We start from the raw sequence: 24,429 nt of genomic DNA, 5'->3' as shown, positions 1-24,429 counted from the left end.
GGACTCCCAGGTGCTGGGAAGAAGCTGGAGAGCCCTGGGCAGATGGGCTCTACAGTGTGGGTGACAGATGGGGTGAGGCAGGAGAGGACAGGAGGGTCTCTCCAGCCCCAGAGATCTGCCCTGCTGTTGCCTCTCCTCAGGCACCCCAGTCCACCCAAACCGGGCTTGTCCTTGTCTACATGCTGCTCACCCCATGGTCAAAACCACAGATACAGTCACAGCTGCGAGCTGTGGTACTTTGAGGGAGTGCCAGGGGATGACCTGAGGAGACCAATCCCCCTCACCCAGGTAGGCCATACCCAGCCCAGCCGCCCCCGGCGGCCGGCTCTGTACCGGCCTGAGCCCAACTCGAGGCCATGGCCGAGAAGGCCGTGTCCCCTCACAGTGTCACGTCAGCCCTCATCGCCCCAGAGACGATGGGGAGACGCGTCCTTTCCCCGCTGCGGGAGCCTGGGACGGGCCGTGCCTCTCCCCTCGCCCTCCCTTTGTCTCGCTCCTGCCCGCGCCGCCGCCCGCCTCTGGGTGGCGCTGCCCCTCCCGCGGAACGCGAGGCGCCGCCGCCGTGTTCCCGGGGGGCGCAGGACGGACAAGGCGCGTCGCCGGGCGGAGCGCTGAGCGCGGCGCACCGCGTCCCGGAACGAGTGAGATGGCGCGCAGCGGCAAGGTGAGGGGAGAGGAGGGGGGTCTTCGGTGTCCCGGCGAACTTTGGGCACCCTCGCACTTCGTCTGCCGTCTGTCCACCCCCGGCCCGGTGTAGTGGGGACGTGCCTCAGGGGCGGGGTGGAGGGTGTGCTGCCCGCTTGGGCCCGGCCGTGATAACGAGTCCTTCCTCTGCGGGCCAGAGCCGCCGTTGCCCGCTTGTAACGCGGGCGCTGTTTGAGCTTTGGCCCGGGGGTGCTTGCACGACGCCGTGCTCGCTGTGGGGGGGCTCCTGACGGCGCCCCGGGGTTGCTCGGTAGTGCCGTTCGGTGAGCTGAACGTGGCCGGTCGGGTCGTGCTCACCTGAGGGAATGGGCTTTACTGCCGTTGGGCGGCGGGTCTGTCCCGCAGTCAGCGTGAGGCCCGGCTTACCTTCAGCGAGCTGACTTCGGTATTAGTAGCCACCGACCCAACAGCCGGAACTGCAAAACCCATCTCCGAAACTGAGTAACTCCTCCCTGTGCCGACCCCTTCTGCTGCTGGTACAAAGCTGTCTAAGTCAAAGGGACTTCAGCATTCCTGTCTGGGGGCAGCTGCGGTTTTGAGCGCAGTGCAGCTGCCATGGTAGTAATTACCATTGCTTTTGCTAAAATAATAGTAGAAATGGTTTTGCCCTGTTAAAAATACAGTTTGTTTGTCTGGTATGTTTAAGGAATCCTGTTGGTGAAAGTTGCATTAAGGTCTCTTCTGATACAGGGCAGTTTAGGGGCTGTTAAACGCAGGCTTTGTCTGTGCTGCAGGGTACAGTGCTGCTGTAGCCATCTCTCTCTTAGCTTTAGTATAACTCGCTTCAGCGCTGGGAGGTTAGAGATAAAGGTGGGCTCGATCCGTTGTCAGCCTTATCAGTACTTGAGCAAAGCAGCTTGCTGTTAGCTCAGGTATGACAATGTTGTCCTACAGTCACATGCTGAGTATCTTAAAAGCATCACTTAGTATGCTGCACCTGAAAATGGCAGTACTGGATGCTCAGGGGCAAGATGCACAGAGGTTAGTTAAGAACAGATGAAGAGACATGAGGATTAACAGAAGAGAGACCTGTCTTCTTCCTGGAGTAGGATTCCACATACCCAAATAGGCACCGGGCTTGGAGTTTGCTGCCTTCCAGAAAAGCATGTTAGCACTTGACACTTCATTGTTTTTTCTTAAGCAAAACAGCAGCTCTTCACTTCTGTACTTGTTTGGTTTCTTTGCTATCATCTTGCCAGCTGTGAAGAGCATTTTGTGTGTTTTGGACAACAGAATTAATTCAGCTGCCAGCCATTGTGTGTCTTGAGGCAGGACAGCAACAAGCCCATAGTCTGCAGTTGCTGATGCTAGTAGAGTAATTCCTTAGGCTGACAGGTGAGCAGTAACAAGGCTTTTGTGAGAACCTAGTGCAGCCTCAGTTACTGCCTCTACTCCACTCGACGCTTTTGCAGACCCAGCTGACTCGGAGGCCTTAAGTGAAGGCAGTGTGAGGAATAGAGTGCTAAAACTGAGTGCTGCTGGATGCCTTGTGGAGCCCTGTTGTTCAGCCTTCTTTCTTTATTTCTTCCTTTGTCCTGTCCTAGGAGGATGCAGGGAGTTAAACCAGTGCTTGTTAAAATGACTGGGGAGGTGCGCAATATATTCTGGGAGAAGGAGGAGGATAAGAAAATAGTTTGAGAGCTGCTAATACAGAGCATTAGACAACTAATCTGGGCAAGTTATTCTTATAAACTTGATATTAAGAGTTACCTATTTGGGTGACAAAAATAATCAGGTTCTTTTGGTTGATTAAAAAGGTACTTGGAGTTATTTACACAGCTATATGCAAAAGAGTCTAGACCAACACCTTTTCTTTCTGTTCATCCCTTTTGCTTTGCAAAAGCAAACTGGGCATCTTGTGTTGCTTGACAGTCTTGTGATTTATTGCCTATGTCCTTTTGGTAGCCTCACTTCTTAGAAAATTGTATGTATTTTAAAACAAGGTGACTGGCTGCAGCCTAGGTAATACCTAACTTTCCTGTACTTTGGCAAATGATATTTTTTTGCAGGCAGGGTAATTTAAGCTACTGACAGTGCACCAGGCAAGATTCTGATGTATGTTTTAAAGAACCCGGATTTAATCAGTGACAATAAATTTGAGCTGGCCTTTTGTCAGTGTCCTTGGAGGTGCAGAGCATAATTTTGCTGACTTCCTCTTGTAGCTTCAGCTGGATGGTAAAATTACTGAGCTTAATCAAGGTAAGTAGAGTCTGTGGAAGAACTTCAGAGGAACTTAGCAAGAGTTGAGCAAGAGAAATTACAAGAAGCAATTTTATTCGTATACTAGTTTATAAATCAATGAAAGGAAAGACCTGGGCAGCATTGTTATAGATAAGTTAAAGCAGTGATCAGAAATGCAAACATACATGCTAGCTTGTGGATTTTAAGCCCCTAAATTGAAATCCAAATTCATCCTTCTAAGGCATTAAGAGTACAGCTGCGTGCTGCAGACAGTGGTGCTCACTGCAGGCACCTCCAGTAGCATAAATGTTCTGGCTCTCCCTGGAAACTGCAGGAGTGCTGTCATTCTTACTGTTCTTGGGTTAGACCAAAGAGTGGTCTCCACAGCTATTACGAGCTACTGCGAGGGGTGAATGTAGCTGTAGAGTTTAGAGAGCAAGCTTGTTTTCTGTTGTGCAAATATACTGTGTTGTGTTGTACTTGTAATTGTCAGCCAAAATATCTCTGTTGTATTTCCTCGAGTAGAAGAGCCCTTAGATCCCAATATCTTCATGGGGTTGTATAGCAATTGCCCCTCTTGACACATTATTGTGTAACATAGGATTTTTTGTACTTTCCACTGAGATGCCTGGAACATGGTACAGGATTAAATGATTCTCAGTTCAGTGCAGTTGTACTGGTTTGGTCCTCCACCATTGTCTCATATTAACGGTTAATGTAAAAGAAACCAGTAGAGATGTAGTTCTATTTTTAGGTTTCGTATGTACCCTTTTAAGTAATTATGCTTACGTTAGCCCTTTTGCATTCTTATTGAGTATTGTCTTTCGTTCTAGGCAGCCATAGTGCTGTGCCTGGATGTAGGCTTTGCAATGAGCAGTTCTGCCTCTGGTGAGGAATCTTCACTTGAACAAGCCAAGAAGATTATGATGAAGTTTGTGCAGCGACAGGTATGTGTGACTTTACATGTAATAAAAACCTGTTAAAAAGGGAGAGGAAGCAATAACATCTACGAAATATTTTCATCATTACTAATAATTGAAATAAATGAGAAAGGAATAACAATTAGTCTGTGTTTATGCAAGAGAAGCAGTGCTCTTTGTTTCAGCTGTACTTTTGTGGATGAGATGTGGCAGTTGGATTGGTCACTCTTTTCTTCCGGGCAGTAGAAGCTTTTAGGGGACAAAAAGTACTCTATCTTTCTCTAAAATGTTTCAACATTGTTAAGACTTACCACACTGAAGACTCATTTCAAGGACTGAGTCAATTTTACTTGTTTTATCCCAGATATCCTCATGTCAATCTGTTTAATTATGGCTAAATTAGTGAGCTCTCTGTAGGATTACATTTTGGTAGGATAGCACTGAAAAAGTAAGAAAAAATAAATCCACTGTACTTGACATTGTTTCAAAATTAGTTCGTCTTGCTGGAGTCTGCCTGACATAGTTGTATATGAATGTACTTGTGTTTTTTATACCTGTTTTGTATTTTCTCTATTTCCAGGTTTTTGCTGAGAGTAAAGATGAAGTCGCTGTAGTTTTGTTTGGCACCGATGGTACCAGGAATGACCTTGCCAGTGGGGATCAATACCAGAACATTACTGTACTTAGGTCACTAATGCTACCAGATTTTGATCTGCTGGAAGACATTCAAGATGTGATTAAACCAGGCTCTGAACAAGCAGACTGTATCCTTTTGTTGTAGAGCACTTCTTGAACTGATTCACCTACATAGGAGAGAGGAAGTTAGTGTTGTGAAATGGGCTCAGATTTTAACTACTGTCAGAGTTCAGCTAATTTGTGGTTTTAAGTTTGTTCAAAAGCAGATTAGCTGCTTTTTTTGACATTCTTTTAGGCTAGCAGATGGAGTCTTGGCCTTAGGGAATCATTGCTTTTATGAAGTGTTCTGGTAATTAAAGAGAACAAAGATAGCAATAATATAATTTTAGGCCTCAAATAAGGCACGTGTTGCAGAAATATATATAGTGTTGCAGAATTTGGTTTATGCTTTTTCATCAAATAAAAATATCATTTATGAAATAAGTCAACAGAAGTATCAGAAGCCAGATAAAGCAGCATAGAGGTTTATTGGATTGATTTCTATATAAAGTATTTCTAACATTGCTAAAGGTCACGTGCTGGTTTGAATGTTTCATGTTTGAATGTATTCTATTGTTAGTTGCTTAAGGTGAAGAGTTTTAAAAGGCGGCGATCTATGTAGTGTCCTTTTGTGTGTTTCACTTAAGTGTTCAACTTCCTGTGTTGTCTTCCCTCTTTCTGGCGATAAAAGGAATGTCCTGAGCTCTGTTCAGACTGTCAGAGCTGTTTCAGAGAAGTGTACAGCCAGTCAGCTGCATCTTAGCAGAAGCAGTCATGTTCCTTCTTTGATGGGGGTGCATGTTTGTGCGCAACAATAAAAGTATCTTCCCAATGAAAATTGTGATGAGGGAGAAACTATCAAGAGATTGCCAGATGCAGGTGTTTTGAAGGAAAACTTGCATGAGAAAATGGTATCATGTGTTGAAAGTACAAGTAAATTTTGTTGATGGATTCAAAGCAACATTGTAAAGGTTAGATTACTGTTTCATTGTATTGAGCCTCCTCAATGACGGTTAAAAGACTGGGCCCTGAAGCAGGTTTTTTAACTGTTTGATCAGATAAATGAGGAAGAGACAAGATCATAAAACGGACAAGTTTTATAGGAAACTCTTGCACAGTAGATATTTGAAGAGTACTTGTCTCAAAATTGTTCACTTGTTAATGAAAGTACATGTTTATCAGTTTTTAGGATGGGGTAAAAACAGAAGATTTTTTTTTCATAGGAAAAGCACTTTTGTGACAGGTTTCATGTTCTAAATGAGATTTTTCTTAAATTTACTTAGTTCTGGATGCAATTATTGTGTGTATGGACTTGCTTCAGAAGGAAACAATGTAAGTATGTAACCCAAAGCCTTTTTACAGAATTCTGACCCTGCCCTTTTTGAGCTGATCTGATTTCTTGTCAGTATTACATTTCCAGTATTGTGTAAATATGAAAAATGTTTTTAAAAAAAACATTAAAAACAAACAACACACTACATGAATCTGTCCCTGAAGAATCCCCAGGAGATATCTAGGTTCTGCAGACAATCTGATGCAACTGGGAACTTTTCAGTAGATTCATGAGAATAGTAAAGCCATTATATAAGGCAGAAAGACTCCTCTTAGTGTTGCATTTTTTTGTGATCTGTTTTCAAAAAACATTGAGATGTTAAAATGCATAGAAAAGAACTATCAAATGTATAAGGGTGATGTATAAAGGTTATCTTACAAAGAAGAAAAGAAAACAAAACTGGAAAGGTGAGTTTGTTCAGCCTAGCAAATTAAAGGCTGTTGGAGATAAGGTGGCTGTTTGTAAATATGTAGGCTGTGAGAGATAAATGTACAGTAGGAAAAAACACTGTGTAAGCTGACAGAAAATGTTGGCACAAGTGTTACACAGTTGTCAATGAGTGTGCTTTAGGCTGGAAATGTGACGGTTACCAACAGTGAACTGATGGTCCAGGGAAAGGAAGATAACCAGAGATTTAACATGTTGTTAAAAAGATTATAGGATCTAATTGTCAATGCAGAAACTAGACTTGGTGATGCAATTTGTATTTTTTTGAATAAAGTCTAATCAGTGTGGAAAGTTGTATCAATTTAATGGTTAAAACTGAGTTGTGAATTAAAATCACTGTATTTAGGGCAGTATAACCTTGAATACCTACAGAGCAACTGCTTCTCTTATCTTGTGGGTAAGGTGCTTGTATGCACCAAACCCTTTGATACGGAGTTTACCTTCAGTTGAGAAAATACCATCAGGTAAAAATTAAGAAAAACACCCTTATGCTTGGCCTATCCAGATAAAAACTGTATCAGTTTAACTGAATTTTGTTCTTTAGCTGGCAGAACTTTCTGATGTTTAATGTTACTACTTCTTAGTGTATTAAGTGGGCTTTAAAGTCCATCTTGTCTAATGAATTGACTGAATTAGCTTACTAAAATAGAACCCCAACCAGCAACAGTAATTTAAAATACATTTTCTGTTTTTACAGGGGCAGACAGCTGCCAAGGAAATATCCAGTACAATCAATAAACAACCCAACATATTTTATTAGCATTTTATCTACATTGATGAAAATTGGCTGAATTCCATTTGTTTAGATGTATTTAGTGATTTATACGGTGACAGGGCTAGAGCCCTTAATTTTAGGGGGTAGGAGTGAGTAGGGGGAATCATATAAAGATAAAAACTTACCGTAAATAATATGACCAATGATAGAACAACTTCTACCAAGTAGGTTGGTTTGCCTTTTTCTTTTTTTACAAGTATATTACTTTGGTAAAGCTTCAATTTTGTAAGGGAAGAATTAGAAAAAGGTCTTACAGATAATATTTCTGGTATATGTAAATGTTCTTTTTGTATTTTAAGAGGAAAGAAATATGAGAAGAGACACATTGAACTGTTTACAGACCTTAGTAGTCCTGTCAGTGAGGATCAGCTGGAAATTATCATTGCTAACTTGAAGAAAACAGGAATTTCACTTCAGTTTTTGTAAGTATGGAAGTGGCTGTTATACACTATGCCATTTTTGAAGGGGAAATTATTATTCTTTCTTAATAATGATCTTGAAGGAGCTGATGATCTGATGTATTGTTTCTATGGAGGTGTACCAGTATGTAATATGATTGTTATACTTCTATCAATTACACATGCCATGAAGTCCAGTTATGAACCAAGTCCCCTTGATTAAGTGATGTGCAAATACACGTTAAGAGGATGGCTTCTTCTCCAGCTAAGCTTATAGCTTAGAGCCAAAGTGTCTGCTTATATAGATCTTTTGTCTCCCATTTTAGAAGTGGGAAACAATGAGCCAGAAATAGCTTCAGAAACTGGTTTTGTGACAGCAGCATCCTACATCCTTTTAGGTAAGGGATTTACTGTGAAGAAATAATGAGGTAGTGTTGCAGATGTTTATTGCCCCATTCTGGTGTCAGTAGAAAAGCAAGTCTGAAGAGAAGGGTTGTAGTCACAGTGGTGGGCTTGGAAAATGGAAGCATCGCCTTAACTGTTATGGCAGGAATCCCTTGGCTGTCTTGGTATAGGTATAGACATTGATCTGAAGAATCAATGGTGGTGCCAAGATCTGTATTAATTGTTGCACCTGATGGTAACGTAGGAAGATATAGGCCTCTTAGTAGGAATTTATTTAAAAGCAAAACTTTGTGTGAATGTTAATGTTTGCTGTTTATAACAAGTAGTTTCACAGGAGAAAGTTGAACTCGCAGTTTTACTTTTGACCATTTTAATATTTACTTTCACCTAGATCCAGCAATCTGTAAGGAGCAATGTTGTGAACTTGTTAAATTCAATAAAGCCATTTGCAGACCCACCTGTAAGATAACAGAGGGGTTAAGTAGGAAAGCGTGACTGAAAATCAGGGCTGGTCCTCCACAAAAAAAAATCTTTTTTGGCTATGCTTGGGAGACACTGAATGTAAAAATGTCAGACTACTCTCAGGTTCTGTCTATGCAGCAAAAGAAGGTATGCTTGCAACATGCCTTGACATGTCCCTTCTAGCTCATTTGAGCTATTGTTGGCACTGGAGGCAGTGAAAACACAAGACTATGAACCTCAGTACATGCTGCCAGCCAGAGTGCATCTTTCAGAGACCTGGTATTTAGCCCCTGCTACCTTGTCTCCATACCTGTAGTTTGCTGTGCAAACTAGCACAGATGCTACCACCACAAGTTAAGGTTGCAGTTTTATTCTGTGAGATTTCTGATACTTTTCTACATTTTCTTTGTCTGTAACGTAGCAAAGGAAAAGCCCCATGGCTAATAGAAGCACTAGGGAAATTTCCTGTTAAAGGATTAGCTGCAGATTTACACCCTGTCTTCCAGCCACATGAGCAAACGACGCTTTGAGAAATACATGTACAAATGTAAAATACTCAGGATACTGGTTTAAAAATAATTTCTCACTAAACCTTGTCTTTTTTTTATAACCCATGCTTCCATCTCTTACACCCTGTTTATTGATTAGGTTGTAACTTGTGGCAGATAGTTGCTTTTCCTCCCTGTTACCAAGTGCCAAGCACATGCTGAGCACTCTGTAGCTTTGAATATTATACAGCTCTCATCACAGGAGTCTCTAAGCACTATAATGAAAGTAATCTAACTTTTATATATCAGAGGTTTGAAGCTTTCTGTTCTCATAACAGCTTTAAAATACAGTTTCTCTATTTGTCAGTGGATGCTGTGTCCTAAAAGGGTACCAAACACTTTGCTGAAGTTTGATCTTTAATTCTGCTGTATTTGTGCATATTGTTAACTCTGCTTATTATATGTTGCTCCACAGATAATTTTAGTGAGAACTAATGAGGTGAAAAGTAAGGTTGAGATCTGTAGGCTACTTTTTTGAAAACATAATACAATTCTAAAATTCTTTTACTTTGTGGAAATGTGGTAAAAGGTATCATGTGGTTCATTCAAAATTGGATCAGACAAAAGATTTGAAAAATCTGCAGGCATTGTCAGGGGCACAGAGTAGAGGATCTTGCACATCTCTCTTTTCTGTGGTTATTATACTTAGTTAACTGTTAGATTCTGAAGAGCAGCAAAATCATTTTATCTATAACCCCTAGCTAAATTTTTAAATCTTATTTTTGAAGTGCAGGAAAATGTGACATCTTCAGTCAGAAATTCACCTGGTGTTGTAAGCTATTAAAATCTCAAAGAGTAACATTTGTTCTAGAAATACCTAATAGCCCTACTGCAGAGAAAGTCCCATTTGCTGGCATTTGGAGCCGATACAGAATCATAGGCCTGGAATGGCCTTTAATAAGTCATCTAGAGCAATCCCCTGCTTCAGACTGGGTTAGTTGTATGTATGTCACTGCTGAGTGGTGTTTGTCTAATCTTTACAAAAACAATTTCCAGTGATGGAGACTCTTATCTCCTCAGGCACTTGGTTTTAGAGATTATGATTTGAAGTGCCTCTATCAGTTTTTTGAATATCTGACCTGACTCCATGATGTAATTTGAGTGCAGGCTGAATATGAAGAACCAATTGTTCCCTTCCTTTCTGCAACAGCCTTTTACATTTAAGACTGTCTTGCCCTCTGACTCTGTTCTCCACGGGCTTTATTTTGCTCAGTCTTTTTTCATAGATCTTGTTTTCTAATCATCATTGTCTTTACTCCCTTCCTGTATGCGGACATCTTTATCGACGTACGATGCCCAGAACTCATGCAGCACTCTGGTCAAGATGTTACCAATGCCAAGTTATCCTGAAATACTACTTCATGTGTTTTGCAAGCCATGCAGCTCTTTATACGTCTGACTGCAGCTAGATAGAAATTGTTGATCCTGATATAATTTTTGTTTTGTTTTTGGTTGGTTATTTTAATTAAGAAGAAAGTCAAACTAACTGCTTCTGCTTGTGTTCTTAGTCTGCCATTTCCAGTGGATGTTGATGATGGAGGTGGAGATATAAGTGCCAGTGTGCATTCTCAAACGCACAGAAACTCTCTTCCAAGAAAGGGTTTAACTGAGCAACAGAAGGCAGGCATTGATGTGGTGAGGAAACTGATGCATACTTTGGATGAAGAAGGAGGGCTGGAAGAAATTTATACTTTCAGGTAAACTTGGCTAATCTTCTTTATCACACTGTAAATTTACTTTCTTATTTCTTCCCCAAAAGATGAAGTGGATTAGGTAATCGGTCACTTGGCTTCCAGTTTCACTGAAGTCAGTGGATTTTATAACTATTGTACACTCACTCCATTTCAATCAGCTTCTTCAGTGGCTTTAGAATAGGTAGAAAAGCTTGCAGATTTCAGTGGCAAATTAATTTTCTATATCTGTATTTAAAGAAAAAAAATCAGTTTTCTTTCATCTTTAGTGTTGGTGGATTTTGGGGGGGAATGTTTCTATAAATGAGATTTCAAAGGCATGATTTGGAGAGAGTTGGAATTTGTGACAGTGCAGGTCATTTGCATTTAATGGTAGCCTTTGTTCCTTGGTCTCAGACTTCTTTTAGCTTGCTAGTTTATCAAACTCACACAAATGTTTTGATTAATGTTGTTTGAATCCTGCTCTTTAATCATGGATTACTGTGCCACAGCACCAAACAAGGTACTTTTATAGTAGCATTCCTAATGCAAGAATTGAAAGATGATTTTTCACTTTATGTTTCCCCAATGAGAGAATAAAAATATACGTGTGTCTCTGAAAAGCTGCAGTTAATGATCTATCCAAGACTTTTCCACATAGGTGTTGCCTCATTTGGGAAACAAGGAAAATGCATCTATGAACCTTAAAAGTCTGATTTTATTGTCTCAGTGGTTCTATTCTGCAATTATGAAGTGTGATCTTTTAGACAATGTGTTTTTCAGGAAAATTAGTAGACCATAGCTGTCATGTGATTATCAATTGTAATTTTTAGATGAGGTTTGCATGTCATTATTCATCATTTTATTTGTGGGATTTCTTTCCCTCACCCTGCCCAACCGATCTGCTTTGCACCTCAGCAGCCAGTTAAACTGTTATTTGAGCATTAGTATGGATTAGTGAAGAAGCATGTATCACTGTGTATGTATTCCATGCTAGTCAACAGAGCAGTCTGAGTCTCTAGGAAAAAAAGCAGGCTTTGTCATTGCATCAAAAGACTGCACAGAAAAGCAGTATCTTTCTGGGCCCATTTATCCTTTAGGATAATCCATATGCATGAAGCTACTATGTCGCTTGGCCCTTTCTTTATATTTTTTTTATTGCAGTCTCTTGCTACTTTATTATCTGTCTTTGTGCCATGCTTTCAGGGGAAATCCAAAATCTTCGGTTAAATAGGCATTTGGCTAATGGATTAAAGCTTTAGTTGTTTAAGAGTATGTGAGGTGTTAGATACAGTTAAGTTGCTTATCAAGCTTTAAGAAGTTAGTCTTTCAAATCTGTTGTAATAATTTACCAACTCAGATACACTCTCAATTTTCCTATATTCATTATTCCTGCTGGTAAAATATTTCAAGTCTTGTGAAAATAAATCAGTCATGCCAGGAAAGTGAGAAAATTTTTTTGTATTGTTTTAGGGTTTGATATTCTAACTGTTGGATGGGAGGTACTTCTGTTGCCTCTGCATTTGGAGGAAGGGACTAGGGAGCAGAGGAGAAGAGACATGTTTTTAAAATACAAGTTGAAATGTGCTTTTACTAGGTTTTTATTGGCTGAGTCTTTTTTTTGATAACAGGGAACATTTTTCTTCTATAAATATAATAAATTAAAGGGTAGAGTTAATTGAGCTTAAATGACATTTTTAGGCATTTGACACTTAGGTATTTGATCTCATTCATCCTTGAATGTATGTGTTGCAGTAGTTATAATGATGTAGTAACAGGTTCTTTTTAAAAATCCTATATGGATGTCTTTATTACCAGAAAAATTAATTTTTCCTCCCTTCCTTCCTTTTCCCAAGGAAAAAAAATTTAAAAAGTAAATACAATGTTTATCTCATTATAAAAATCCCAGTGCATTTTCTCCTTTCACTGTGCTTCTGTTAGAATTTTCAAAAAAACCCTGCTCATCTTAAAGTCAAAAAGTAGAATACCAAGTTGAATTCTGTACTAATGTTTTTAGGATCTTAATTTCTGCCAGACAACTGCTTTAATCGAGAGGTAGATTTTGGGTTTTATGATCATGTGAAAAAAGGTGAGGTCAATACTAGTTTATCTTTCCTTCATCATGCAATTAAAAAAAAAATGCTTTCTCTGCATGGGAATTTTATAGCAAAATAGCTGATACAGTTTGTATTGGCTGAAAGCTGTTCTGGGGTACAAGTCTATTTGATTTCACAATAATATTTTATAAATTACTTTTACTGTCAATTTTTAATTTTTGGACTCCGTTGCTTAAAGTTGTGTAATTGAGTTAACACTCTTTAGTATCAAATCATTATAGATCTTTTTTTTGTGTTTTATGAATTTGCCTATATTCTGTTTAGGCTAGAAATACTCAAAGTAACTTGTTTCACTCTAACAGAATGCCCTGAAAATGACAACTTCATTAGTGCTGTATAAAAAAAACCAAACCAACTGTCAAAAGTTAATTACCACACAAACAAAATCCTGTTAATTGAAACTGGATTCTTTATTTCTTCACCTCCACTGCAGAAAACATTTTACCACTTAGAGAAGCCTTTTCTAATTTAGGTTGTTCAGTTAATTATATGCCCTAATTGGGTGAGCACAGATGAATATAAAATGCTTGATAAGCAATTGTGTAGTTTCATCACATAAAGACATACTGTCTTTAAGCCCTAATGTCACACCATCACAAAGGCTCAAGATAGGAATAATCAACTGTACCGCCTCTTTTTTCATTCTCTTTTCTGACAGTAGTTAATGACAAGATTATTCATACAGCTTATTTTCCAATGCTTTATGTAGTCTAAGCTGAAACAATTGGACTCCTGCATCTCCTTGAAGAGAGTGTATTGTCTGTAATATTTTATTACAGTTCACCAGAGTTCACTTCTGTTTTCCCGATTCCTTCATTTAGAGAGAGCCTGGAGCGTCTCTCAATGTTTAAGAAAATAGAAAGAAGACCTTTTGCTTGGCCCTGCCAGCTCACTATTGGTTCTAATTTGTCTATAAGGATTCTGGCCTACAAATCAGTAAGTTCATAAAATCGTATGTTTTAGTGTATTTTGGCAGCAGGTAAGTGCAGCTGCATGTTTTTTTCCTTAAAGCTAAGAAAATAAAAGATAAAACAACATCCAAAATAATTATGGTAGAGATTTTATGAGCATAGAAGCCAGTATATGTAAAACTGTGGTTCCCACAGCAACTCCAACTTCACCCTATTGTACACATGTTAAAGAACTAAAATTCACAATGTACAGAAATAGAAGTAATTGCTATCTACACTGTGACACTTAATGGTATTGAAGTTGATGAACCTGATTAAGAATGCTGTGCTTGTGTGAAGCTTTCCATTTCGTGACAGTGATGTGTCTGCAGCTCAACGAGACTTAATATATATTTCTTAAGCCCTAGGCATGAGAGAGGAATTGTGCACATGTGTATGTAAGATGGTGGGTGTAAATGTTTTATCAGCTATTGTTTCAAATTGCATCTCTTGTTATTTCAGACTAGGGAAAAAAAGGTATATTTTTTCAGCTTGTTTGCTTTATACTGTTTGGCAGAGCTTGTGCACAGTCTGTTTCCCTTAAAGTTTGCATGGGTCCTTCACACAGTGCTAGGAAGGAGTAAGTGTATTTAAACACAGAAAATGTGCAAAATTCCAGTTATCGAATAATTAATAGATAACTATATAGAGTGGCAGTATTGATGAATCTGGTGAGATGGAAACTAATTGGTTTGTTATGTGAACCCAAGACTAAGAATCTGGCCAATATTGCAAGGTTTCAGGAAGATGTATTATGAAGTTGAAATATATTTGTTTTCTGAGAGATAGGCATACTAGCCTTGAAAGAGATATCTGCTGCCAGCTTTCTATTTATACTTATTCATAATTTTTTTTGTTAGGATATTGTGCCAGACCTGTACAAATACGCAGTGAGAGTCCCCTCCCAAAGGTGTTTACACGCAAAATAAATGAAGCTTGTGAGAATAAGCAACATGAGCCGAATTGCTAGCCCGAGGTCATACAGCAGTTGGATCAGAGCTAGGAATAGACTTACAATACTGATGTAATTGATTCTGTCTTTTTTCTGTTTTCTGCCCAGTTCTCCATTTTTCTTCTCATTCACTAGGCATCATCAATTTCACTTAAGTAGAGAGAAAAGGTGGCATTTTTGTTTCCCTGTAGTTGAGAAATACTCATTGCAGATATCTATTGCTTCTTTCCCCTCCCAGTCCCATAATGTAGCTGGGATCTTTTTCTGCCTTTTGGGGAAGCTTCAGTAACTAACATAGGGTATTTTTATCCTGTAGTGTAGTAAGCCTGATGCAAAACTTGGGCAAACAAGCTGAATGAGCATTGAGTCTTCTTTTATCTTTAACATACATCTTAATGCTTTATCAAAAGTGTTTATGTAGGTGGAGGAAGTAAAATATGTAGCAAGCAAGTTACATGTTACCCTGTGACTAAAAAGACTTCTACAAATGACTTAGCCCATGACCTCAATGAATAACCAAGACAAGTATGCAGTCAGTATGTTATAGTTCAGGTGTTAAGTCTCATACAGATGAAACAGTGTGTTGAAAGCACTGTGGTAGCAGTCAGAGATGTATATTTGGGGCTGTTATTACCAATCTCTTATTGGCTAAATAATGCAGCACTTGGTCTAAGAATTTTTTGCGTGTTCTAGTAAGCACTCTGGATCCCACTGAAATGTTAAATGTTCCTTTTCTTTGAATTCCAATATAAAGGTCACAGAAGAGAAGGTGAAAAAAAATTGGACAGTTGTGGATGCTAAAACCCTCAGAAAAGATGATGTGCAAAAAGAAACTGTTTACTGCTTGAATGATGATGACGAGACAGAGGTTCAGAAAGATGATACTATTCAAGGTATGACTTCTTCATGTGCAGCCTGAAGACAAACCAAAGATAATGGCTTGTACTCTTAAATCACCTACATGCTTTTTTAGTTTTATACTTTGAAGCCTAGCTGTGATCTTAGAATGTAAGCTCCGTAAGCTGATGGAACACAGAGACTGTTATGTGAGGCTCTTTGTCTTCACATATCTTTAAAATTCTTACTTTTGCTGGTAATAGGAATAATAATAATACCACCAGGTGGAACTTGGAAGGCACTGCAGCTTGCTAAACTGTATTCTGTTGAAGACAACACCTCAGTTCTGTAGTGAGTAGTGCTGCTACCTCTATTCTGTTTTTGAATCTTCAGTTGTACTGTGATAACATGAATACTTTCATAACACTGTTTTTTCTAGATAAGAAACAGCTCTAGATATGCTGCAATTGGGATGATGAAACCATTAAAGGAAGGTTTAGTGTTCAAGATTCTATTAGCTTTGCTGTTTAAATTCCACAACAGGTTCAATCTGAAGTAGTGGTACGCAGAATACTTTTATAACTTTCAGCTTCTGAGTGGATTAAATTCCTTAGAAGACTACAGGCCTCAGAAACAGCATGAAATAGTCTACTTTTTAAAAATGGAGTTAAGCAAATAAGTTTAATTTTTTGCAGTTGTATAGATATATTTTGTTACTAACTTTTTTCTTTCCTTTGCTTTTTCCCATTCAAATTCCTGGGTTGTTTAACATGATTGATTTCAATCAAGTAGGGCAAGTGTATTAACTATAAAGGGCAGAACTATTCAGATATAGTATAGAAAGTGCTATTGAATAAAATTGGAAAATTAAGATAAATACTGTATTTTTTTTATTTAACCTCTTTCAATTGCTACAATTGAATGTGTTTTGTAGCAGGTAAAAATATCCCAGCAATGGTGTGATTTTTTTTTTTTGTTTCTTTAAACAGAAATTGTAGGTAAAAGCAAATAATCTCTTTACGTTTTAAAACTTCAAAACTTTTAGTAAAATAAAAAAAAATTCCACTTTTTATAGTGAATATATTTTGAGGTATTTGTGACCGTTCTCTACCAATGTTGTGACTGCCTAAGTTGGTGAGTGGTTGCGGGATACTAGTAAAAATAAATGAACAGTTCAATGTGAACAAAAGAGACCAAAAATTTCTCTATCAATGCTGTGATATTTCTTACAGTTAAAGAGCTTCTGATGCCTCACGGACTTTTGTGGACATTTTGAAGAATGTCATAATTAGACAATATTTTGCATTTGAAACACTCATACTGAAATTTCTTTCATTCTGTGTGTGTGTGTTTGCTTTTCAGTTTCCAGGAAAACATATCTGCATATAGGTTTTTTCATCCAGGGATTTATTTCTGTTCCTTCTGCTTTCTTTGCACCTGAGGATATCATCCTTATTCTGTGACAGTATAATAAAATGCTGATGTTACAGGGAGGATATTGTAGCTTGAGGTGGGGGAATAAGCAGTTAGAACAGATGATACCTCTGAGAAACTAACAGCTTCCTATTTTGTGCAGATATCCCTGTAACGTAAGGCATGGGAAGTAAAACACAGACATGTATAGAAAGACCACTTGTGCATACAAGAGTGTTTTGGTGTTCTGTTGCACATGAGGGTGTCTCTTGCTTCCACTATTAACATATTTTGTATTCTGAATCCCTTCTGGTGTCGTTTCCTGTCTCTGATTTGCAGTATGTTTGGTGGGTTTTGTGTTACATTTGCAGGGAGTGTTGTAGTCCATTTGCTGAAATCTATCCTGATTTGCTTAAATCTATTCTGTGAGCATAACTTTAGGCAAGATGTTCAGTTGCCTTATTTTTTTCCTGCTCCTTATGAGGGTAGCTGTGTTACATAAAATGGTGTACAAGGAGTGCAACTGCTGTTCGTGAAGTACACAAGGTGTCTATGGGGCGTGTGGGTTTTTTTGTTAACAGGGAAAGTAATTTGAGTGGAGTGTAGCTGTGGGGCATGTATGCATTGTTAAAATATTTAGAGATCTAATTTCGGTGTTAGAATTGTAGGCCCATATGTTTACCAGATGCTCTTCTCTTATTCTCCAGGGTTTCGCTATGGGTGTGATATAGTCCCTTTTTCCAAGGAAGATGAAGAGCAAATGAAATACAAAACAGAAGCAAAATGTTTTTCTGTTTTAGGGTTCAGCAGATCCTCTCAGGTACAGTACTAAACTTTTTTCCCATTCAAATTCCTGGGTTGTTCAATATGATTGATTTCAGTTTGAATTGACTAAAGTTGTGCTGTTGTACTAGGTTCCAGTATTGGGAGTGGGGCATCTGCAGTCAGGTATATAGGAGCGACTGATTTGCTGATTCTAGTACATGTAAACAGTCCGTAGTCTTGTGTAGGAGAGAAGCTCAAAAATGTGGCCATTGGGCCCTCAGGTGGAGCGAGAGCCACTGAACTGTCTGTATCTCTGCAAAGTGGAGACAGGGATATTGTAGTCCCATTACATCTCGCAAACTTAAATAGTTTGCAGGTCTGCAACAGAAGATGGTCTCTCTTCTGTTCAGGTCGTGCAGAAGCCCTTTTGGGCTTCTTTTTAACAGAAGAAGCCTCCCCCTCAACATTAAAGACCTGTTAAGGAAAGCCTGTGAACTGTTTGCATTCATTCTCATTTCCATAAGGATTAGTTTGTGAACTGTGACTTGCTTCTTATTTCTACTGTAACAAAAACTAAATGTAGCAAAGACTTCATAGAAGTTAGATGAAGATAACATCATTCAAACTCTCCATATTTCAATGAGATGCTTGGTGTTTGTGTGCATCTATCTGTACTTGTGGTATTAACTTTACCATTCGTTTTACCTGGACGTTGTAAGAAACTTACGTTGAGCAAGTACCTTAATGAAAGCTATTCAGCACAAGGTGATTTCCTGCAGAAAATTCAGGACTTAAGCGTTAGGAAAGCCTTAGGAAAAGGCTTAATGAACCCTTCTTGAAGCGGGACACATGGGGAGAAAGTACAGAGATGTGAGCACCAGTAATAACTAGAAATGTTAAATTGCTCCTGCTTTTTCTTTGGGATATTTCAGAGCGACCAAAACTTTACTCTTCTTGGACTGCGCCCAGTCCCCTTCACCACTCGAAACTGAAAGGAAATTGTAGTGCAGCTCTGTACCTTTTGTTCTGAAAGCTCTCAGCCCTCCTGCTCTTCCTTGAAATGTCTCACTGCCTGAACAAAATAGAACCCTTGACAAAGGCTGAGGAATTGTTACTTATATGATGGAAAGAAAAATGCGAATGAAATAGGAAGCATCTGTGGAGGCTTACTCCCAAATGGATGTAACTAAACATATTTTTACTTTATAGTACAGGTGACACAGAGACCCCTGCATGTTGCTAGATATGCCCTAAGGCTGCTGCAGTGTGGTGGTCCAAAGCATATTATTAACTGAGGAGCCAGGAAGTTACGTTGATTTATTGAAATGAGAAGCTGGCCTAAATGGGAACTGTAACCTGGTTGCTCCTTGAGGACATTCAGAACATAAGGTTGTTAAGTAGCACGGGAGCTTGTATATTGAAAGTGATTGATTGAGGAAACATATCATGCTTGAGCTTATATGCCCTAAATTGGCCAGGGCAGAGAGATGTTAGGGACTGCTAAATCCTCTACCAGAAACTGGGTCTAACAACAGAAATGTGCCTGAGCCCAGTGTTTCAATGAGACAATTTCTTGCATCTTTTCACACGTTATTAGCCTACAGCTGAGTCTTACTGACTTCATTTAATTCTGTAAGATGTATTTCACCATGTGCAGCGTTTTCTTATGCTGGCGGCTGGCCTATTTTGACTTGGAGTCTGACTTTTATTGAAAACAGAAACTATGAGGAAAACAGGTACGGGAGCACAATGCTTCTCAAGTGAACTGTTATTTCACATGCAATTTTTTTGCCACCATTGGTCAGATAGTGTGGTAATACCTTAAAATACATAGTTAATAATTAATTGTAGGAATATAATTACTTGTAGGAATACTTCTGATTCACATAAATATGCCTCAAAGAATTAACAAATTGAGTTTATATTTTTTCAATGCACAAAATATTTATTGCTTTTGATAGTTTTCGATGTGCTTCTCTCGTCTGTGGATTTCATAGCGAATGGGAATTACATCTTAGTGTGCTCTAATCCTGTAACTAGGAGTGTGAGTAATTATGCCCAGTAGTAGTTGCATAGATCTCAGTGGAATAAAATTATTCAGGTGTGATTGCAGGATTAAAATTACACTTTGTAGATAAAGATATCAGGAAGTTTTCAACTACAGCTGGAATTTTCAAGACCCATGTTGAAAATTTCCTTATGTTTTGACTCCTGAATTTTATTGTTTAGAATCATAATACTGACACTATTCAAATATATGTTTTACATTAAATTGTTTCTTTTAAAAACTTTGGAGAAAAGATAATTTATTATTAACTAGAGAAACTGGAACAGCTCCAAATACATAATTAAAGAAGGAATAGAACCGTAGAACCACCTCATATTATTTTTCTGAGTTATTCACATCCCTCAGGAAAGAAGATCAGAGGCCGCTTACACTTTGATTTTTAATTTATAAGCAATGCCATGTAAATCAAGAAATAATACTTGAAAATATTACAAAGGGACCTTTTTTTTTGCAAACCAAAACAGGTGTAGTGATACACATCTAGATATTTATACTATACTGAATATAAAATTTCCTGAGCTTTTAAAGGCAGAACAGCAAAGAATAATTGCAGGTAGAATAATCTGAGTTGAAGAGTTGTGCTGTAATACATTAAACAGATCTGCTCTGGTGTGAGTTGTCACTGACTTCAACAGCATTATGGTAATTTGCTAAATAAGGAAACTCCAGGTTAGTTTGGAGACAGTGTAATTTGAAGAGACTTTTCTTTAACAAAGAAAGGTCACTTTAACCAATATTCATAGTAGAGTGCAGTCTTTGACAGGTTTTCCACTATTGCAATGTTTTTCCAGGTGTGTGTCTTAGCCTCTGTAGTTCCGGCTATACCAGCAATGCCCCATAATGAAACTGGTTGCTTGGGTTTTTTTGGGGTCAGCCATGTTCATGAACAGCATAAACTCCTCTGCTAGCAGAACTGCTTCTTTGCCAATACGGCTGTATATACTCCAGGTTGCTGTTGAAGTAGCTTTATTAATTAAGAATGTGACTTTTTTCAGCTCCTTTTTGACATGTCTTTGCTAGGAAAATTTAATAGCATAGAAGTGGTATCAGTTAGGTTTAGGTCTTTTGCTAACTAGTGTGGTTTTCCACACTGACTTTTGAATTACTGCACTATTCTTCAGACTCTTAACAGACTCGTATTGTAGTCTTTCATTCCTGCCCATCAGTAGGTAGGTATGAGAATATCCTGCCCAATATGACTGAATATCCATATTGAGTGATAAATTGAGACATGAAACACATACAGGGCTTTAACACAATAATTATGTTTTGTGGCTTCTCACTTGAGTAGTGTGTTACTTGTTTCATAATTTAATTGGTCCAGTCACTTTAATGATGTTTGTTTTAGATCAGACTAACTCTTGACCATTTAAATCTGTAGATCCAGAGGCATTACTACATGGGTAACCAGGTTCTGAAGGTCTTTGCAGCAAAAGATGATGAGGTAAGGTGAACTGAAATTTAATTCTGAAGGTGTTTTGCTGTGGAATAGAAAATAGTAGTGGCACTTGAAATTGTCCCTTCTTTCTGTGTTAATAAAACGTTCTTAATGCAGCTTACAGAAGTCTTGTTCCATTGCTCATTAGGATGAAAAGTTGGATTAGACCCCAAATGAATACCATCTCTCATGAATAATGAGAAACTGGTGAATACTATGTTTGTGCAAGGTCATGGGGAACCTGGAATTGGTGCTTAAGTCCATTCTCATGCAGAGCAACAGTGTGCCCTGTCACTGTTATTTAGAACAGACCTCCAAATTATTTAAAATATTAGAGGTAAAAACCTCACTGTAGTGCTCTGATGTGTTCCTTTAAGGGTCTGACTTCCATCCCTTTCTCTGACTCTTGTAATACTTCTGAGAGCTCTCCACACCTAGTGGAAGAGGTAAAATATGCTGGATCTAAAGTTTGCTCAGCTTTGAATGGATCCACTATCATGATGAGATTTGACCTTTCTGCTTCTTTGTTTTTTGAACATGAAAAATGCTTGTTTTGCAGTTACAGCTGCAATGGGAACTAGTCTTGACTAAATCAATGCTGTTGAATTAACTGTGAAAGATGTATTTCAGCAGACTAAGAAGAACTGGCATAACTCTCTAGACTTTGTTTTGTTTTTTCTCCAGAATGCAGCAGTTGCTTTTTCTGCCCTCGTTCATGCATTGGATGAGTTGAAAGTGGTAGCTATAGTGCGTTATGCTTATGACAGAAGAAGCAACCCGCAAATTGGGGTAGCATTTCCATATATTAAGGATGCATACGAGGTAATTTTTCACTCTTACCCTTCTGTAGAGAGCCTCCGTGTTGATGCTTTACAAATACTAATTAATAAATGACCATATTTGAACCACCCGAATTTGCAGTGTTGCATAATACCAGAAGAAACCAATGTGGCTTTTCAGAGTGATTTTAGGACATAATACCAAATCTTAGGACAAGGAGGTAATAAATAGTTTTAAGAAAATTCCCTAGGAAAAAATACGTGGAAAAGTTTATGCCATATGTTTCTGTTAGTATCCTCTATATTACAGATTTAAATAATACTGATTTTTAATTCAATAACATAGTAATAGTTTCATTATCCTGGAAATCTCAAATTTTTTGGGTATCTAGAAACAGTGTAATCACATACTTAATGTAATAAGTTACCACTGTTTTCTTGCTGTGTTAGTACCTACCTCTCTGCTACCTATTTCTGTTACTACCTATCTCTCAATTCAAAGTTGCACTAGATTCTTTAATTTTCTTAAACTGCAGATTTATCTTCCACTTGCTTGGTAGTGCAAAACTTGAATTTGATAGTTGGCGTGGCATTTCAAGTGTGTCCAACTACACTGTTGTCATTAGGTTTCCAAGTCAACTGCAACTGAGGGGAGGAGCTCACAGCATTTAAAGCTGTTGTTAAAATTCATATGTAGAGTCAGGAAGATAGCAGTACCTTTATTTACTTGAAAAGGGTATTTTAAAAAACGAGGAAAAAATGAAATCTGTTTCTTAAGGGGGGGGGGAGAAAGTTCCGTACACAGCAGAATCACATTTGAAATAATTTTTTTAAAAATTCTGAGAGACCCAGAAGCAACACAGTATGTCAGAATTTTTGCAGCATATGTTTCCACTGATCTATCTTACAAGAGACTATTGAAAGAGCTAAATATGTATAGCATGGCTAAGCAGTGACGAAGGTGGGGGCGGACCTAACATTCTTCAGACTTTTAAAGGGTATAAACATAAAGGATGGAAAGGAATTATTTAGGGTGGTATGAACTGGAGGAGGTATTTAAATAAAGAAAAATCAGGCTGAGAATGTTAGAAAAACAGAACCAACTTTTGACTTTGAAACACAGTAAACTCTGATAAAACCTCCCAAAGTGCCAATGTATGGGGTATTTAAAGCTTGGCTGGTTGGAACTCTGCGCAAGAAAAAGAGATCGGATGACTTGAGAGTTCTTAGCAAAACGGAGTGTAGCTATCACTGTATTACAAAATAATGCTGCATGTTATTATGCTTAAAACTGTGTTGCTCTATAAATATTTTGAGTATTTTGATACGCATAGATATTAGACTTTTGAATTTTTCTGACGTTTTCTTACGATAGGGCACTTGGGGATAGATTTTTTTTTTACTTGAGGCTCAGTTGTTTGTTTCTTCTTTTGTCTTGCTCAGTGTCTCATCTATGTGCAACTACCCTACATGGAAGACTTACGACAGTACATATTTGCATCCTTGAGAAACAATAAAAAATGCATTCCTACAGGTAAGATTTGCTGGGCCGTTGGACAAAGTAACCTACTGTCCTTTAAGACACTCTAAAAGAGCTAGAATATTTGGCTTTCCAATGAAAATACAAGCTTTGACATTATTTTGCTTAGGGGAAAAAACCCAGCCCTTTGGGAATACATTATGTCATCTTGAAGTGTAAAGCCTGTATCAAAACTTTGCCAGCTTAGTTGCAGGCTAAGCAGACTTGAGGTTTGCAGGCAGTCTTTTAAAACTTTCCTATTAAATGACTTCTGGCTCAAGTTATGGGGTTATTAGTCTCATGGAATCACTATGATAGACATCTGAGATTTAGTCCTCCGTATCCTTTGGTCTTTGAACTCATTTGTGAGACTAAATGGCCAAACCTCATGGGAGCTACAATATGTGATTAGCTAGCTAGAATTAGAATGGAGGCATCAGCTCCATTTGCGCAAACCCAGTCCTGTAGCCAGTTGCAGAATGGGCTGTTAATATAATGTCCAAAGGCAAAGGGTGTATTTTCAGTAGTGTGTTGTTTTTTTAAAGCATGCACTTACTGGTGCCCAGATTCAGATAGAGAGCATCTTTGGAGAGCTATAGAACATGCAGCCATACAAAGCTTGACTCACTGTTCTGAGAATTTTGCACAGCAATGAGCGTAAATGGATGTAGTTTAAAATCCACTCCCACTTCTTTAATTTGTTATAAGATCCACTGAATGGGCATCTGCATGTCAGTGTATATAAAGCATGCTGAGTTGTTTCTGAAACAGTTTCTGTTTTCTTGCTTGTAACCAGCACTTTGAGAACAAATCTAAAACCTGTTTTACCAAAACAATAGTTGACTATTGTGAACTGTGTTAATTTGCAGTCATAACTTTTAAAATTTATATTATGCCATTTAGTTTTTCAAACCAACTGTTCTTCTCATTTTCTAAGTGGCCTATAAACCTTCTGTTGCAAATAAAAACATCTTGAAAAAGAAGAAAAATGGAAGCAGAAAGGCAGCAATAATTGAGGTCTTGGGGCGGGGGAAAAAAGGCTTTATAACTTTATATTGTAGTCCTTAAATAA

At 38.3% G+C, this 24,429-nt stretch overlaps 1 protein-coding gene across 2 annotated transcripts in view; it reads left to right on the top strand.

Annotated features, from left to right (window-relative positions):
- Positions 1 to 551: 551 nt before the first annotated feature.
- XRCC5 (X-ray repair cross complementing 5) overlaps positions 552 to 24,429 on the top strand; it is a 52,916-nt gene continuing 29,038 nt past the window's right edge. The window contains exons 1-12 of one of the 2 annotated variants that reach the window (XM_075756978.1): positions 552 to 664; positions 3,720 to 3,833; positions 4,387 to 4,570; positions 5,765 to 5,813; positions 7,336 to 7,458; positions 10,358 to 10,546; positions 13,458 to 13,572; positions 15,293 to 15,431; positions 17,496 to 17,608; positions 21,003 to 21,065; positions 21,744 to 21,881; positions 23,282 to 23,372. In XM_075756978.1, coding sequence (XP_075613093.1) covers positions 647 to 664; positions 3,720 to 3,833; positions 4,387 to 4,570; positions 5,765 to 5,813; positions 7,336 to 7,458; positions 10,358 to 10,546; positions 13,458 to 13,572; positions 15,293 to 15,431; positions 17,496 to 17,608; positions 21,003 to 21,065; positions 21,744 to 21,881; positions 23,282 to 23,372 — 1,336 coding nt within the window. In that variant the 5' untranslated portion in view covers positions 552 to 646. The remainder of the gene's footprint in view (positions 665 to 3,719; positions 3,834 to 4,386; positions 4,571 to 5,764; positions 5,814 to 7,335; positions 7,459 to 10,357; positions 10,547 to 13,457; positions 13,573 to 15,292; positions 15,432 to 17,495; positions 17,609 to 21,002; positions 21,066 to 21,743; positions 21,882 to 23,281; positions 23,373 to 24,429) is intronic. The other variant, XM_075756979.1, reaches the window with a different exon arrangement.

The sequence above is a fragment of the Balearica regulorum genome, chromosome 6, assembly GCF_011004875.1.
Source record: "Balearica regulorum gibbericeps isolate bBalReg1 chromosome 6, bBalReg1.pri, whole genome shotgun sequence".
Lineage (NCBI taxonomy): Eukaryota > Metazoa > Chordata > Aves > Gruiformes > Gruidae > Balearica > Balearica regulorum.
The sequence above is the reverse complement of the archived record's forward strand: the minus strand, read 5'-3'. Positions and strand labels throughout refer to the sequence as shown.